Source organism: Symphodus melops, assembly GCF_947650265.1.
Source record: "Symphodus melops genome assembly, chromosome: 7".
NCBI lineage: Eukaryota > Metazoa > Chordata > Actinopteri > Labriformes > Labridae > Symphodus > Symphodus melops.
The window spans coordinates 15,223,702-15,241,358 of NC_136697.1; the positions used below are offsets into that span (position 1 = coordinate 15,223,702).

Sequence of the window (17,657 nt, forward strand, 5' to 3'; positions counted from 1 at the left end):
AAGCAGCACTCAGCCATGTAATTGAAATTCTCCTTCCAGAGGGGCTGTGCAGCAGGTCTGTGTTGGTTGTAGTCTGGGGGATGTTGGTGCTCTCATGATGTCTTGCAATAGTGCCAAACAAAGAAGATTTATTTTTTCAAATACAGTTTTTATTAGAGTATTTTCAGTCATAACAATAACTACATGTGAACAAAATGGTCAGTTTATCAGCAAAAACAATCAAAAGAGTAAAGTCAATACAACTATAATAATAACAACTGAGGTCATCCAGATGTTACAGCAATAACATAAGACAGAAACATTAAAAAAAAACATCTGGACTCCCCCCCCTCACCAACTTTAGTCCTTTCTCTAAAACCTCCAAGCTTTCTTTCATAACGTGTGAGTGGTCCCGCTCTGGGTTGGATCAGTGAGATTGATCATGGGAGGGAGATACCTCTTAGGATCCCCAGGGAACGGTAAGAGGGGAGGCTGGTTGAAATGACCCATCAGGAAGATCCCAATAGTGCCGATAAAAAACACAGAGGCCATAACAATAAAGCAGGCCCTGTCGATCACCCGGGCAACCAGGAACCACTCTTCATTCTCCTGGGGTGAAGAAGATTATAGATATCATTCAGAGAAAATGACTGAATGTGAATTTGTAGAATGTTTTTTTTTTCTTTTTTTGAAAAACACATTTATTTCTAAGATCAGTTTCTGTCCTTCTGTTTGTAAAAGTTTTAAAGTACATCTTTATCTTGTGCTCTAAATGTGTTATTGTTGAACGGAAACCATTTCCTTATTGTGGATAGAATTCAGCTTCATTTCATGGTGGGAAACGGTTTTCAGCCTAAAACGCTTTATGTTCTGTTCGATAAAAAACATGCTTCTATTTTGGAAAGACCCAAAAGGATAAGCTTCCTTCAGAGCTAGTTGCATTTGATTATCAAAAATTCTTCCAATAATAAGTTAAAGTGTGACCAGCATACAGTCATTTTTACTTTGATTTATTTTATTAAAATATTTCCTTAATTTCTTGCCTATAATTGTGTCTGACGTTTTTAAAAAAAAGAAGAACAAAGGGACTTTACATTCTGGAAGCTGTTCTGTTGCCTTGCAGTCTCAGCGATGTGTTTGCAGGAGGCCACACACTGCCTCAGCTGGGGAGACGCTCTGGCCAGGCTGGCACTGATCTGCTCAGCTGTGCCCCCCTCCAGTCCGCTGCCTGCGTGCAAGACACACCAGTTATCGCCATAGTTACAGGGACAAATAGACTTTTAATTCTTCTTAACATAAATGAACTAATTAGAATTCTTACTAAGCCTCTCCAGCACTGTTTTCACCAATCCATTTCTTTCTTTGAGTCTGGCAAACATGAGTTCAGAGCGAGCTGTTTTCATTGTGTATTCCTCCGCCTTGGTGATGAGGGTCATGGAGCTGCGGCGTCTGCAGTTGACCATTAACAAGGTGTTCCTGTCTGTACCTTGATTGTTGCAATTTGTATTTTTTTCTGATGTTTTGTCATTGTTTGGTGTCCAGGGTTTCATCTGCATCCTTAGCAGCCGAGGCAGGATGCTCAGTAGGATCTTAAGAAGAAACAGGGTCAGAGGGTAATCCGGCGGCAAATAGCCCCATGTCGACTTAACGCGGTGTTTATTCAGAAGCATCTTAATAAGAATTGTACAAAAGGGTTTGTTCTGGTCCAAAACCTTACCTTTCTGACTTTGTCTGTCAATATGTGAGTGTTTGGGGTTCTCAGAGAGACGTTGAGGACGATCACGCAGTTCATCACCACCATGGTGGTCACTGACATCACAAACATCAGATACCTGCAGTCAAAAGTTCAGAAATCACATCTGTCGCAGCACTCTCAGTACCTTCTCTTTGATTGAAATCTTTTGGATAACATGTACTTACTTTCCAATAAGCGGCACTGCCTTTGAAGTCTCTGGAACCTTCTTAGCGATGAGAAAGAGGAACACAGTCTGACCAAGAAGAGTGGCAATAGACATGGTGCACTTCTGACCACCAGCTGCAAGAATCAAAGCAATATTCAGGCAATAAGGTGAGGTTATATGTGAACAAAAACAGATACTATTGCCTTATGGAGCCATAATACACACAGTCATGGAGAAAATGTTGAACATAAGATCTGAGAAATCTGCACTTATTTAAAGAAAACACAAACCCACTTTATTGTTCTCTTTAAAAACAATATTTCACATTTCTTTTGAATCTCCCAGACTTGGGTAAAGTTCACTTGAAATTAGTTTCACTATCAAACATGATGTTCTCAGATGCACAGAGTGTGGAAAAAGACCTTTGGCAGGTAAGTAGAAGACGAGGAGGCAGATGGAGGAGAAGAGCACACAGGGAGCAATGATATTGATGATGTAGAAGAGGGGTTTCCTCTGGATGACGAGGAAGAAGACCACTTCCTGATACCCCAGCTCATCTTTTGTGAACTGGCCGTTGATCATTTTCTTAGCTGGCCGGTGTTTGATGACCCACTCTCCGTTTTCTAACAGCCAAATAAGTGCATTTCATTCAGTGTTCATTTCAAAAGGACATCATTTATTAATAGTGAGTTGAAAATATATATTTTAGTGTGACTATGCCTGTAAAAGCCTCTGGGTCAATATCCACCCACTCCAGCGTGTGGTTATCTTCTTCTTTGAGAACCAGTTCGATCTCGTTGGCGCTGTAAGTCTGAGAGCTGAGCACATGAGGACTGTCACCACAACAAACACAACCATTTATTCTCTTTTACAAGACAACATAGTGAAAAGGACCCATTTATAAAAGGCAGCCAGGATTAGAAGTCAGGGATTCTACTGATATACTCAGAAAACACATTTGTACCTTCCCTTATTATAACCACAAACAATCCCTCAGTGTTCTTTAATAATACATTACTATAATATTTACATCATTTTACTCAAATAAGATTTCATATTGTAGCTTTGTTTTTTAACTGTATTAATCGATAACAATGACATCTAATTATTTAGAGTAATTAGCTAATCTCCTGCTCATAGACGGAGGAATCATCATCTCTTTGATGATCATAGCATGTATGCTGTTGTATTACTTCTACCTGTACCTATGTGCTTTAATATTTCTACATAGAGTAGTTCAAACAACCTGGATGTTGCATTACTACACACACAAAGATCTAAAGATCTCATCTCCACTCACCGGAAAATCATGCTGCAGTTCTGCCAGTCGAAGGGAAAGTAGTTGACGGTGATGCTACAAGCGCTGCGATAGATGGCAGGAGGCAGCCAGTACACACAGCCATCCGGAGACACCAGGGCATTGCAGTAGAGCGCGACCTCAAACTGTCCATCCACACTGTGGACAGGTTCAGAACAGAGGGAGACTGACTATCACCAGCGTATTTGACTTTCAAACAAACACTTAAAAAAAAAAAAAAAAAATCACAATCAAAGAATGCACAGATACATTCCTTTAATCCAAATGTTATAATGAAGAGAGTTACATTCCAAATCTTTGACATTTCCAGTGCTTATTTTTGCCTCAATCCATTTTGATGCTGTTTAATACTATTCTTAAAAAATAAAATAAAATCAGACAAAAAGGACCTATATTAAACCAATAAAATAATCATCATCTGATCATAAAAACACAGCTGCTGTAATCTGCATCACTGATATCAAACGGTTTTGATTGACCGTCCTTTAAAACAAGTTTAACAAGAAATTCACAATGGAGGAAATATGTTAGAAATCACTTTGAATGGTATAGATGGTTAGGGTTGTTGTAATGTGGTCAAAGTTAACTATATGATTGTGTGAGTGCCTCTATGGTTGGGAATGACGGTGTTCCACTCACTTGTTCTCCAGGATGATGTCTGGAAGCCAGATGCTCTTAGACGGGACACGTAACTGAGAGGTGATGTTCCCATACAGAGCTGACCTGGGCGGCTGGTCCCATCTAAGTCTATGATCACACCATTGCTACACATAGAACATCTGTGTGGGTTTAGCTCTGCATAATCCCTTGTACATATTGAACAAATCAAACTCAAAGACAGTGTGGGGTTACCATTTCTATCCAGACGCTGGTTGTCAGGGCTTCCTCCTTCTCATTCTGGGGAGAGACAGTTTGTTAGTTAAGGACGACCCTGCAGGCAGGTGTCAGAAACAGCCAGATGAACCTCACTCACCAAAGAGATGAGGTTGGTGAGCGTCATCTTGATGTCGACCTTAGTGATGTCACCACCCTTCTCCATGGGTCGCACATTCTTGTTGTAGCCTTTCATCAAGTCCTTGAAAAGTTCTCCTTCAAGGTTGACTGCTGACGCTGGAGATAAAACACTCTGGCTGTTGAGTTGCTTTACAGGAAATATAATATAATGTGTTATCTAAGCTTCCTCTATCCTGGCCATTTTTCTTTACATTTTTTATTCAACCTGCCTTTTGCAGGAGGGCTTGTGTAGCTCAGTTGAGAGGCAATGTGGTCCATATACAGAGGAAAAGTTCTCACTGCCTTCAGTCCACTCTTTCTCTTACCCGTACTACCTGACTCTCTTCACTTGTGCTGTTAAAAAAAATATAAAAAGGCAAAAGGAAAACAAATGCTAAATTTAGCCTTTGTGAGTCAATTAAATCCCCAGCAGAGATGTGTTAAAATGTACATTTATCTTTTGCTCATCTGGATGAATGGGCAGTGCTAACAGGCTAACTCTTTGAAAACCTTTCATCCATTTTAGGAACTCACAACATAAACCCATCAGGAAATGATTTAAGAGGTAACAGTTTTTCATTTTAATTAACCAACCTTATTAGAGCTGAGTTGCAAAACAAATCCAAACCGTCGAGAGCAAGAAAAACATCAACAACATGTATCTGCTTAGCAACTAGCTAACTGCTACTACATAATATTCACTCACAATAAAAGCCCTCCAAGAAGTCATACTATTCTGTGAGATGAGTGTAACATTTTGTATTGATGTACAAATGTTATCAGACTCATTAATGACAGGGAAAATACTTAAAGTAGGAGAAAATGGGTTCATGTCGACAGCAAAAGTTACAACAGTTGGATGAACCAAACTTGACAAATAAAAGGAGACTTTTTCAGAATTATGTTGCACTTTTTTAAACCTCCATCTCAAAATCTGTCCTCACACATGCACAGCCTGCCATGCAAAGTTGCTAAATAACATCTGGTTGATGAGTGAGTGTCCTACCTGTAGCAGAAATCATAAACACCCTTAAGAGGAGTGACAGAGAGAGCAGAGGTCCACAATCCATTAGTGTGCGTTTGTGCTGAGCAGCCTGACACAAAGCTCTGATCACTTATCTAATACATGGACCCTACTTGATGGAGCTGCTGGCATCCAGCCTTGATGTGTGTGTGTGTGTGTGTGTGTGTGTGTGTGTGTAGGCTATAAATGTGTGTGCGTGTTTCCCAGCAAAAGTGAGGGCTAACTGGCGGGAGGGTTGAGGAGAATGGTTGGGGGCGGGTGGTTGATGATTGTTCGGGTTAAATCCAAGAGTGTATTTTCAGTACTGCATAGCCAGCTGTCACAATACAAACACACACACACACACACACACACACACACACACACACACACACAAACAGGCACATCGGTAAGGTGTTGTATTTTGTGCATGGCTGCCCCCCAGTGTCAATACACCAAACATCTGATCAGTATCATTCAGACGTCCACATGAAAAAAGAGATTCTTTGAGAGCAAAATTAGCATGACTTTGATCTATAATAAGCTAGCTTACAGTTTGCTCAGCAGATATGGTTTCACATGTTCTCAGCAGCAAAAGGACATCAGAACAAGGCAGCAACATCTTGAAACAAATGAGTGTGTCTGCAGCTTGACAGGGATAATACAGCTGTAAAGAGAGAACAGGTGTTAAGTCAAGTCCATTTACGCCCTCTATGATGACTGAACAGGCTCTACGGAGGTTACTTGTGAATGTGTGGCACGTCATTACGTGTGTTTGTGCGTGTGTGTGTGTGTGTGTGTGTGTATGTATGTGTGTGTGGGGCAAAAATACTCGTCCCAGAATTACTTTGGCACATTTGTTGCGCATACATAAACACACATGCCAGAGGCAGGAGTTGATGTGTTGCAACAAAAGTATGTCTGTGTTTATTCAGCTGTTTCACTTATATTCCTGTCAATCCCTTATTTAGAACTTGGACTAAACAGAAAAATCTGATAGCAGATCGTAACCACTTTCAAGCACCAGCTGCAACTTAACATCTACGGGGAAACGGACAAAAGTGATGACTCAGCAAAGACAGCTTCTGGCTACAGTTGGCTTTTGGAGCATTGCTTTGACTCATAGGGGTCAAGAAGAGACTTTAAAGGTCAAGCCAGACTTGTTTCCAGTTCAATACCATGTCCTGGAAATCAGAAGTGAACATGGGGGGTAAGTACTGGAATACAGCAGCTGATGCTGATGAGAACAGTTGCCCCTCAAGGGATCAAAAGACTAGGGTCAGTCTGGGGACAAAAAAAGGGAACCAAACAGAAACGAAACCTGACTGAAGTGATTATATTTGGGTCTCTAAATATCTGTTGTACAGAAGGAGCGAAATACTGAAGGAGCAGCAGTCGCCCGGTTTGTATATCTCAAATCATGACACAAATAAATAACATTAGAGTTCCACTGCATCGAACACAACATACGATAGCATTAATAACGTTTTTATTTGTATGAAGGTTTTTTTTATTACAAAAATACAAATGGTTTTTTCTCTATACAAATAAATATGGTAAGAATATGAATAACATATACAGTCTGTGTTCTTCACAAGAGGCTCAACCTTTGCAAAAGACATAATGAATAACTTATCATTTTGTACAGATTCTTAAGTTAGACAGGGCTGCTTCTCCAACCACATAAAAAAAAATCCTGCAGCATGATGGGTGCTCAATAGTTGAATTGATACATTCATGGTTGTGTTTTCATCCAGACGAAGTCAGGCTCTCGGATTGGGAAGAAAATGCTTTCACAGCAGTCAGCATGAGAACATTTTTTTTGTGTGAGTGTGCGTTTTATGTGCATCTCTGTCACATGACAAGGCTTTTCTGGTGCTTTTTAAACAAGTCTTTTTGAGAGTCTACGTCCCTTCATCTCTCGTTTCAGACTTTATTATATTGTTCATCTCACTTGTTTTTTTAATGAAGTCAAGTCTTGAGTGCTTCCAGCGCCAAGGCGATGATCCTTGGCACACTGCGGTAAAATGACTCATTCTCCAGGCCCACAAGACTGTAGAAGGTCAACGGTCGTCCGCCTACCACTGCTCTGACCCGTGCCTGGTAAAGTCCTCGCTCGTTCTTGGAACTCAGATCAACTAACACCTGAACAAAAGAGAAAACACAATCAAACAAAGGAGCACGAGAAACATGAATTATACAAAAGTTAAACATTGGTATGTACAGTAACCAGTGAATATTTGCCTATCTTAACATCTTTAAGTTAAATTATTTACCTCTTGGAAGCTCATGCGTAGGTTCTTGTTTGGGATGCTTAAGACCCAGCTGTACGAGTCTCTGACTTGGCTGACTTGCTGTGAAGACTCTCTTACTCCAGGACAAACTACAGGAGCAAACAGAAACAGATTTATTTGAGAGATGCAACAATGTGGAAATATTATGCATATACTTTAAAGGTATAAATCAATAGGTAATGCACATACTTTTTCCATTTGCCCCAGGTATCTGCCTCTTGTGAAGAAGGCTTCTGTATTTTCGGAGAGGACTTTTTATAGCACGCTCAGTTTGCCTGGGCTCAGTGGTCGTCTCTGTGTGAGCTCCATCAGTGACCGGCTGAACCACAGTGGTTGACTGTACTTGAAGCGACAATGCTTTAGATTTTAGTTTTTCTCCATCCCCATTCTCAACAAAAGTAATATCCACAAACGCTGTTCCAAAAAGTTCATCCAGAGGCATGTCTATATTGAAAGAGGTGTCACTTTGAGATGCATCTTCTGTCACAAGTTCATCTTGAGTGCTTAATTTTTCCATTTCGTTCATCAGCGCTGTTAGAAGTGACCAAGGCTGCTGATGTGGCTCCTGGGAGGAAGACATTGAGGAAGAGGAGGAGTGGCCTTTGTGGGCTGGTGTTCCAGTGGAAGACGTTGGAAAAGGATAATTGTTGTTGGAAGACTCCTCCAGGAGGTAGACGGTGTCCAAGTGCATGATGGGAGGAGCAGCTCTGGAGTCCAATTTTGAACGCAGAGCTGAGATAACAGATCGAAATTCTCCTTCCAGCTGATGCACTGAGGAGTCCTCCATCTGGAGAAGACAAAGTCCAAAACAAAGTTGGAAAAATAAGTTCGGCCTCAAACATAACAATCCTGTGAGACGACTTGCACATTGTCTTATCTTTACTTTAGTTACGAGCATCCTACATTTCCCAGACTGCCCCTCAGTATTGATGGTGACAAGAAGAGCAAAAACATAAATGCTTATTTTAGCAAAGAAATCAAGACATTCTTCTAAGTTAAACAAATCCTCTGATAGTTTTGACTTGCGTGATTGCCTCCTTGCTGAATGCTCCAGTAAAATATGTAAACAAAATCTAGTCCTGTGATGTGACGTAAAAAGGTCCATCCATGTTTGAACTCTTAAGAAACACCATAAATGATCTACCTGTACAAAAAGCTTGTTCTCCTGTCTTGTAGGTTGAGAGGAGATGTCTGTCGACGTCTCAAAGTGTTGTTTGTCCAGATCTTCCGCCATGTTTCTTAGGTGTTGCTCCCAGTCATCTACTGAGGGTCCAACCTCTCTGAATAAAGCTGTGAGAGCAGGAGAAGGGCCCTGCTCTGTTGGCACAGCAGCTCCACCTAGCTGTTCTGCAAGGAATAAGTCACTTGTTACAAAAGTGAACGCTAACATTTCTCAGTGTATCAATGCACCTGAAAACTCCTCACAAAGTGAATGAGAGTTTGTTTTGTCACCATTAAATATCTTTGTATATTTTAGGCTTTGAATAGATCATTGATGAACATAATCTGTCTTTCATGTACCTTTAATCTGAGCGAGACCATGACTCAGGTCCCTCCTTTCTCGGGTGTGAGCGAAAGCTGTGCTATAGATGTGCTCCACCAGCTGAGGAAGGGTCTGTGTGAAGAAGGTTAAGTCGACTTTATCTCTGATGTAGTCCTCAGCCCTCTGGAGCAGGTCCAGCAGGGTCTGCAGGAACGAACGCAATTCTAGACGGCAGAGAGCGAGGAACAAATCAGAAACCTCTACAGCATAAACTCAAGTGTATGTGAAGGGAATATTTAGCTTTTGTTCCCCATCCATCAATCTTACTCCTTGAATAAGAGCACTCACGACATTTCTTGAAGCGGGTCATGCATTTGTCCTCAGCCATTCGGTTGCAGGCGCTGATGGACTGACCAGAGGGGCATGTCAGCGTGTAGAAGCGACAAAGAGAGCTGAACTCGGACCTCTGTTCCTCCTCTGTCATCTCTGTTGTCTTTAGAAGCTCCGGACATGTTGGCTCCCTGCTTCCAAACGACTCTAAAAAGTAAAGCATAGATTCTAGTGTTGTAGATATTATTAAGCAATTTGGAGATATGTTGTAACTCAGAGGGTTTTTTTTTGTTTGTGTCATGTTTGGTTCTTCAAACTCACTTTGTATCTCAGATTGAATCCAGTCTGAGAAAGCAGAAACCCGTGTGTAGACTCCAGGTTTACCCTTCTCCCCACAGCCGTCTCCCCAGGAGGTGATGCCGTAGAGCTGGAACCGACCTGAGATTCTGTCCTGGTAGATCAGAGGGCCTCCAGAATCTCCCTGCAGTTAGCAAAATACCCAAAGGTGATTCTCTGGTCTGGTATTTCAGAAACGTATTATTTTCTTCATGAGCCTAAATGGTTCTAAAAAGGTCACAGACAAGAAAATCTCATTCTGCCCACCTGACAGGAGTCTATGCCTCCAGAGAGATAGCCAGCACACAGCATAGTATTGGTGACCAGTTCTTTGCCGAGGGCACTCTTACAAGTGCTCTGGGGCAGAAGGGGCACTTTGGCCTCCATCACCACATCAGCAGATGGGCCATCTGAGGAGAGGAAACAAATGCATCACATTCGATGAATGAAAATTGAAAGGTTTTAATATTCAGACACATTTTTCTGTATTTGCTCATGACACATTAAATCTACAAAACGTTTTTAATCTTGCTTGCAGAAAACTAAGCTTAGACTTCTAATGTGAAGTGAAATATTATGTCAGTTGTCTCCCACTCACCCTCATAGAGGGAGCCCCAGCCTGCCACTAGACATGGACTGCCTGTAGGAGGGTCCATGCCAGAGGGGAGACACACTGGAGTGACATGGTCGGACAAAACTACTGGAGAAGTCAGCTCCACCAGAGCTATGTCATTGTTAAATGTTTTTGGATTGAACTGCAGGGAGAAGAGAAAGTTATATAAGTTAGACTTATTTGGTTGTGAATGCAAGAAATAGGAGACATATAACAGTCCTATCCATCTACACTGTGGATACCTTAGGATGAGGGATGATTCGGTTAACTTTGAGGATCTGCTCATCGGGGTCACTCTTTGTGATATCAAACTCCCCCACCACGGCTGTCCAGTAACTCTCACTGCGGCTGCTGCAGAGATCAGAACAAGCAATGATCGGAGATATAATAATGATCTTAACAGCTTGAGACAAATCAAAGCTCCTCTTAGAAAAAACAGTGATCCACACGTACCCAGCAAAGCAATGAGCAGCAGTGACCACCCAGGAGCTGTCCACCAGGACCCCTCCACACATCAGGCCACCATCTAACTGGAGGTTGACCAGCCAGGGCCAGCTGCCCAGAGGAGCAGGAGATCCTCCCACAATCCTGGAGCGAGGCTGTGTTATGTTTTGTACCCTGGATGATCTCTGACCACAAACTGCTGCTGGGACACAGAGACACTGATGATCAAGAAAACGCAGCGAAATCAGCTTTTTGCAGATAATCACTGACAATTTTCAAGTCCCCCTTTTTTTTGACTTCACACACAGAATCATATGATGAACTTTTTGGGCACATTTATAATTCCCTCACCCTGTGCATGCGTCTGAGTAGCAGGTTCCAGGTTCTGCATGGTGTTCAGCAGGCTGCACTGGAGGACACGGGCACTGCAGCTCTCACCCATGATCCTGATGCAGCTCTCCTTGTCCAGTTCACCCGCTGGACAACGATGCTGATAGTACGCACAGGCCTGACTCAGCGCCCAACTCCGCTCAGCTTCATCCTGAAGCTTCTGGGCCTTACTGATGACATCACAGCTGGGCTCTAATAAGGCATTGGACGGAGATGCTGTTGAGCAAGAAGAGGTGGTTACATAGCCATAAAGGTACAAGGAGAGCAATTTTTGGTAATCCATGATGAGGGCAATCTCACTTGAGATGCTCAAGATTAAAAGGGAAATAAGATGTATTCTTTTAAACTTACAGCAGGAGCCAGACAACTGACCACAGTCCTGAAACAAACAGGGGACACAACCCCGGCAGCTGGTTTCAGCCTGACTCCTCTCTGACGAAGCACGATCAAGAGCAGAAAGAGCACTAGTCATAGCCGCCTCAAGAACAACCGTGCCACGATCAGACAGAGCTGCAGGAGAGAAAGGAACAGACAAAAAAATTTATATTCTAAAACACTTTGAGATGTGAAAGAAGCTTTTGAGGAAGCAGATGAGACATCCAAAGAGATACAGAGACACGGGGAGGGGGACACACTGGCCTGGTGGATAAGCAGATACCTCGGTGTATGTAATTCCTACAATACATGTTAATGTTTGAAATTAAAATTGTTAGTCAAAGCCTCAAAACTCTGGCTTTACATGCAGGAGGGATACATTTGAGAGGAGCACATTGCTGCATCACTACATTGAAGACCCTCATTTGTTGTGAGAAGCTGTATGGGAGCTTTTCATTTGGACAGGTTCAGCTCTCTGGTATGTGTGAGAGCAGCCCCCTTTTTTTCTCATGCTTTTCTTTGAGCTCATTTGCAGCATGTTATGGAAGCTAGCTCACGCTCAGTGCGCTGGTGAAGCTTCTGCAGACACACATCAATCAGACCGCCTGCCCTGCAGCCCCCCTCTGTGCCGCACCACATCACAGGATAAGCCACTAACAACAACAATGCTGATTGAAGACTTAATTAGAGGGCCAGGGCCGAGCTGGCAGAGGCTGGCGGGCAGGGACAGGCCGTAGGGGCATGGGCTGGCAGCCCTGGGGCGGCTGGGACCCCAAGCCCCTTGTTCTAAACACTCTAAACACAGTGCAATCACCAGCTATTTGTACGAAGGCTCTGCTGTTCTGAGTCTAGCCACAGACGGTCCTCGCTTTTAGCTTCACCGCAAGATTGAACAAGTTTCTCTGAAGTTAATCCATGACAGGTTTGTTTGAGAACTAGTAATGGCACCGTGTAGACAAAAACACAAGATAAACGATCTATTCGGAACTGTTTTTAAGTCAGTCTATGAAGACAAGTGTAGAAATGTAATGTGTAATTAATAGATTTGACTTTTTTGAGATTAGACAACTGCTGCTCATCAACAAAAGCATTTATTTCGACTTTATCTACAGGAAAGTTCTGCATGTTTCTCAAAGCTCAATACCTGGGAAAATCTTCAACCCTATAGAGCGCAAGACCCAGCAGCAATCACATAACTAACTGACCAGTTCGGATGTCATCGCTATAATACTACAACTAACTAAATATAATGTAGAGAAATTACCTTTGAGTGCACTCTGGGGCATTCTGTACACTTCTCGACCGGCTGGAGCTCCCAGCAAGCAGTCAAGTCCCATAAGCAGCAGTGAAATGAGCAGCATCATGGTGTCAGAACATCAGACCTCGGCTCAGCAGAGACAGCAAACAGACAAGCAGGAGACACTCTTAAAGAAGGAGGATGCCGAGAAGCTGGAGGTTGATGAGGGTTGCATGCAGGATTTCCAGGTCCTTGTTGTCTGGTTTCTCTCTGTGATCGCTAAAAGTCTCCCTCCTCCTGACTCTCTGGGCTCTCTCCCACACTGCGGTGCAGAGCATCTGTCTGTAAGTTTACTTAAGGGAACAATAGATGCCTGGAGTGGTTCCTGGTATATATAGAGTCCCCTAGGGGAACATCACCAAGAGGGAGGGGGAGAGGATCAGAGAGAGAGAGAGGGAGGAGGGAGAGATGCTCCCATGGCCAATACACAAACAGATGAATTCATTAAGACTGTGACAGCAAATCGGGCGCAACTTGCCAAGGCTGGACATTACAAAGAGGTTTGGTTGTATGAAAGGAGACAGAGGGAGGGAGAGATATACACATAGGGAGGGGGGAAACGAGGAGGCGGAGTGATTGGTTGGGTGGCAGGGATGGGGGTGTTGTTTGAATTAATTAATGTCAGAGGAAGAGGGAGAAAGTTACACAGATAAAGATATGTGCTGATGTGACACTGGAGTAGAGGAATGCAGAGGGAGATAGATGTCACCAAGCGTCTGATCTGAGGAGGTACAGCGTGATCGGAACAAGCCGGACACGTTGGGATGTTGAGTGAAAGCGTGTGAGAGAGCGAGAGAGAGGGAGCGGGATGTGTCTGCCATTCTGCATGCCTCTCAAAGGGGGCATTGTCCGCGGCGTCCCTCTGAGGATGCCCACATCAAAGCCGTCCCTGGGCATCACTTGGCCGCCGCTTCCATTGATCACTTACAGTCTTTTATTCCCCCCATTAAAATATTGTCAGTTCACATCACTTTTGTCTTTCTCTGATGAACTCTGCTTTTGTTACATAAAGATACAGTAAAAAAAAAAAAGTCTCTATCAGCATGGTTTATTTTTAAAGCTCACAAAGGAGCATCCGTTAAGCAAATCACAACGTTTCAACTCTTAAAGCAGCTTAAAGTGTCTCCTGACAACTTTTGTCGGATGTTTGTGCAGAATCAAAAGATGAAATGACTTTCAGAGAAAAGGTTTGAGTACCATCATAGCACAGATAATGAGCATCTTCTTTGTTTAGTACATCTTTATTGTTTATCAAAGAAAAGGTAAGTATGCCAAAGAATGCACAGGGTCTGAAATGTTTTACAAGCAATTACTGCAGCGTGTCATCCTTACTGTAAGAGTTGCAGAACTACACAAAGTTTACCTCTATGATCATTTCTAAAGTGCATGTGTAAAACATAGTGAGCACACAGATTCACTAAAACTGAATGTAACTCAAAGCTAGGCTCTCTTATTATTTTGCAGCGTATATGTTTTGTGAAATGAGAAGATTAGACTCAACTTCTTTTGAAACTCTTTAGGAGCCCCTCTCCTAGTAGGCTAATTAAACCTTAATAGTACCTTTAATGCTGTCCAACGTGTTTCTAATAAAGAAGAGATCATATTTTAAAGCAGAAGTGAAGTACATCTCAGACAGCCCTCTATCTAATATGCACTTTTGCCAATATGTAATGAGTCCAAGCAAAGCTTTACCAAGAACCTTTATATTTACACAAGTTTTTTACTCAAAGAACAAAATTCAGGCTGGGTTTTTATAATAAATATTCTAAAAATGAAGACAATGAAAAGTGCATATTATGGGTACAGCATATCGCTGCAATGCATAGCAAGTCCTGCAGAAGATGATCCAAGGAAAAAGACTGGTGGGATAAATAAGATGTTCTGTATGGTCGCAAAGGTTGAGAAGCATGGGCACAGTCTACAATGACTCAGAATGGAGTCTGTGCCGACTGGTAGCCCAAACTAAAAGCACAAATTGGAGTCAACTTTGAGCCAAGCGACAGGCCGAACGATAAAGAGCGGCGACTGAATCTAGCAGGGCATTATCAAAGAGAGCCGTCCTCTGCTGCCATAAGCCAGCAATGGCAAACTGACAACAACATACAGTCCGTGTTAGTGACTGCGTTTATGTTTTAAAGTTTGTGAAGCCAGCCTCGATTAACTCAAATGGTTTGATCCATGAAAAAACTGCAAGACATGGAACTCGGACCAGGAGCACAGTTATAGAAGCCAAACTTTGTGCTAAGAGGAAAAATCTTTGCAAAGTCTTGCTTTCAGACAACTTTGTGTCCCTGCATGTTTTGTTGTGTACATTGTGCCCCAGCCCCCTCCATGCACCCGTGCGGCACAATGGTCTGGAGATCTGAGAGCAGGATCAGGCGGAGCGGAGCGGAGACGACATGGGACAAACAGGCGGCACTCTTTCAACCCTTTCCTCCCTCGATCCATTGGCCTTTGATGTTCTGTGATTAATTTGCCTTCTGCTCAATCCTTCATTTATCCAGCAAGCATGGAGCTCTCTGCTTCTTTCCCCCTCCGCCTGCAGGTTTCTATCTTTCTAAGTTCTTACTTTTTCTAAGGAGGCCACATGAAATGACCACTGCTAGTAAAATGATTATGCACATGTAACGTTTCATAATTTCATAAAGGCAACACAGTTTTAATGTAATTAAAAACAAAATACACCATGTTGAGAACTGCTTATTTATAAAGTCTAACTTCACATTGAAGTGTTTTATAAAAAGTTAAATTAAGTTGACATGTAGACACTCCATGAAAGTGCTGTTTTAAGAGGTGGTTTTAAAAACTTTACAAGGTCAGATGAAGACAATTTTGGGATTTTATGGATAAAAATCAGCCCTTGAAAGGAATTCAATCTCTTGAAGTTAGTAGCCATTGTCTTGAGACAGAACCAATAAGGTTGAACATGCATTCAGCTCATGTGCAAAACATGAGTAAAAACAATATCTGTGTCTTAATATGTGTTTGAAATGTTATTCTTTTGATTGAAATATGAAACTTAATAAAGCTGCCTTGGCTAAACAGAAAAACGCACGACAGCAGTGTTAAGGAAAACAGTGCACAGGACTTTTTACCCTTATTTGAACTTCAGTATGTTGATGTACCTGTGACATGAACACATTATGTAATAATAAACAGAATTAGAATTAATATATGAATCATAGGCCCATATAGTGGACAATTTGGCTTATAGATTTTGATTATAACATTAGAATTTTTGTTATTCTTAGAAAGCCACTTCATAACATTTTTCACACTTAGGTACAACCTGCTAAGAAACAAATGTCCTTTCAAGAACAAAGAAAAAATTGCGTGAGAAGTGTCTTGTTTGAAACATCAGAAATCAGACCTACTGGGCTAGAAACATTTTGTGAATGCACAATCCATCTGTTAAACCTTCTACATTTCACTGTGGGGTGCAAAGGTTTGTCGCTGACTGGCTGCCCAAGCAGGTTACATAAAGGAAACACACAATGCTCAACGCAAAATCACACCACTATCATGAGAACCTTAACAACAATCGTGTTGAATAACACCCAGGTATTGTGTTCAGTTATGAAACCATTTCTCCCATTGTCTCCTGCAGAAAACAATTGAAATCTAGGTCAGTGGGGTACGCAAGAGAGAAGAGGTTCCCAACATTTTAGCACAGACAGACACTTGAACCCCCTGACAATAGTCAAGCACAAGCAGCTCGTCTGCACAGGCGTGTATTGGGTCATTGTTAGACATGTTGTTAATTAGATCTATTATGACCTAAACAACCACATTAACTGCCATTAAATGCACATTAACCACCGACTGTGCTCAAATGAAATATCCACTTTACTTGTATGCGGTTAAAACGATGATGTAGTCAATGAAGTTTATGGGGAAACGCGGGTCAGATCATTTGTTTTAATGCTTCGTATAAAAATTCAAAGGCTTGTCATAATAAAAGCTCAAACATGAATGCATTCCTCTTTGTGTGAACATTTGGCTGATGAACACTGAAAGAGATCTGAAAGCCACAAAAAGGACAAAATGACCAGAGCATAATCATAAAGATCAAAATGCAGGAAAATAAATGTTTGGTGCCGAAACTGTTTCGTGGCAAACTCTGAGACATAGTTTTCACTTAAAAATGTGAGAAAAAAAACAAAACAAAAACAAGACTCCTGTGAGAGAGTTGTGATCTCAGAACTCAGAAGATAAAAAATATTAAGCAACAATTGTGCAGACCTATTCCATATTGATATTGTTTCCTATGATACAAATAAGCTCGTTCCAAAGCTGACCCTAGCTTATAATGATGATATTTCATATTATTCATGATTGATATTGACACTGGGTTGAATACACCTTATTTTCTATAACTGTAGGTTCTACTTTATGTTATCACTGTATCAAATTTACAAAGGCAGGTATCTGCAGGAAGGGGTGCTATGGTTACATTAAGTGTATTTTTGTCATTCACACAATAAACAGCCAACTTATGAACAGATACTGTAGGCCTATAAATCTTTTCATAGTCTGAACTATTTTATCAAATAGCAGCTCAAATTCTGTCCCCGGTTCTTTGTTTATGTTTCCTCAAAGGTCCATAATACTAGTTTTCATTGGTCCAGGGCTGTTTTCCAGTCCTACCGACTGGTATGGTTTTTCTGGTCCAGAGGCTGTGCTATTGTCTGCAGACATACCATTAGCAATGTGGAAAAAGTGTCAGTGTGACAATAAATAATCATTTCCAACAGGTTCTGGGTTCCCTTCCTTGGCTTTAGTGAGTTTATTTAACATAGCTAGCTACAGCACTGGTTAACACAGTCACTCTAGTTTTACACTTTGTGAAGTTTTCTAAGTTCATCAGCTGAACACATAACATATTGTGTCAACCAAAGTCC

The 17,657-nt window shown here is 41.7% G+C and overlaps 2 protein-coding genes across 2 annotated transcripts; both read right to left on the reverse strand.

Annotated features, from left to right (window-relative positions):
* Window positions 1–172: 172 nt before the first annotated feature.
* On the reverse strand, window positions 173–5,360 carry chrng (cholinergic receptor, nicotinic, gamma). Its single transcript, XM_079348801.1, has 12 exons — window positions 5,198–5,360; window positions 4,172–4,308; window positions 4,051–4,095; window positions 3,838–3,962; window positions 3,181–3,336; window positions 2,601–2,698; window positions 2,303–2,503; window positions 1,900–2,014; window positions 1,697–1,811; window positions 1,301–1,568; window positions 1,074–1,207; window positions 173–588 (listed from the first exon to the last, which is right to left on the reverse strand). Exons 1-12 carry the CDS (start codon window positions 5,259–5,261, stop codon window positions 373–375), a joined length of 1,674 nt encoding a protein of 557 aa, XP_079204927.1. The 5' UTR covers window positions 5,262–5,360; the 3' UTR covers window positions 173–372.
* Window positions 5,361–6,750: 1,390 nt separating this feature from the next.
* Window positions 6,751–12,988, reverse strand: prss56 (serine protease 56). Its single transcript, XM_079348601.1, has 14 exons — window positions 12,724–12,988; window positions 11,436–11,594; window positions 11,046–11,300; window positions 10,704–10,893; window positions 10,493–10,601; window positions 10,236–10,392; window positions 9,905–10,047; window positions 9,623–9,782; window positions 9,320–9,508; window positions 9,010–9,195; window positions 8,633–8,835; window positions 7,678–8,275; window positions 7,471–7,577; window positions 6,751–7,339 (listed from the first exon to the last, which is right to left on the reverse strand). The coding sequence occupies exons 1-14, from the start codon at window positions 12,821–12,823 to the stop codon at window positions 7,166–7,168; spliced, it is 2,730 nt and encodes a 909-aa protein (XP_079204727.1). The 5' UTR covers window positions 12,824–12,988; the 3' UTR covers window positions 6,751–7,165.
* Window positions 12,989–17,657: the final 4,669 nt, after the last annotated feature.

What these genes read in the sequence shown, in the direction of transcription:
- chrng (XM_079348801.1), bottom strand. Translation starts at nt 5,261, where the DNA reads ATGGATTGTGGACCTCTGCTCTCTCTGTCACTCCTCTTAAGGGTGTTT. An exon ending in AACTGCAGCATGATTTTCCG is followed by an intron (nt 2,699 to 3,180) that starts GTGAGTGGAGAT and finishes TCATGTGCTCAG; the next exon opens with CTCTCAGACTTACAGCGCCA. An exon ending in TGACCCAGAGGCTTTTACAG is followed by an intron (nt 2,504 to 2,600) that starts GCATAGTCACAC and finishes TTTGGCTGTTAG; the next exon opens with AAAACGGAGAGTGGGTCATC.
- prss56 (XM_079348601.1), bottom strand. Translation starts at nt 12,823, where the DNA reads ATGATGCTGCTCATTTCACTGCTGCTTATGGGACTTGACTGCTTGCTG. An exon ending in TCAGTTGTCTGGCTCCTGCT is followed by an intron (nt 11,301 to 11,435) that starts GTAAGTTTAAAA and finishes CTTGCTCAACAG; the next exon opens with CATCTCCGTCCAATGCCTTA. An exon ending in GACCCGCTTCAAGAAATGTC is followed by an intron (nt 9,196 to 9,319) that starts GTGAGTGCTCTT and finishes TCTGCCGTCTAG; the next exon opens with AATTGCGTTCGTTCCTGCAG.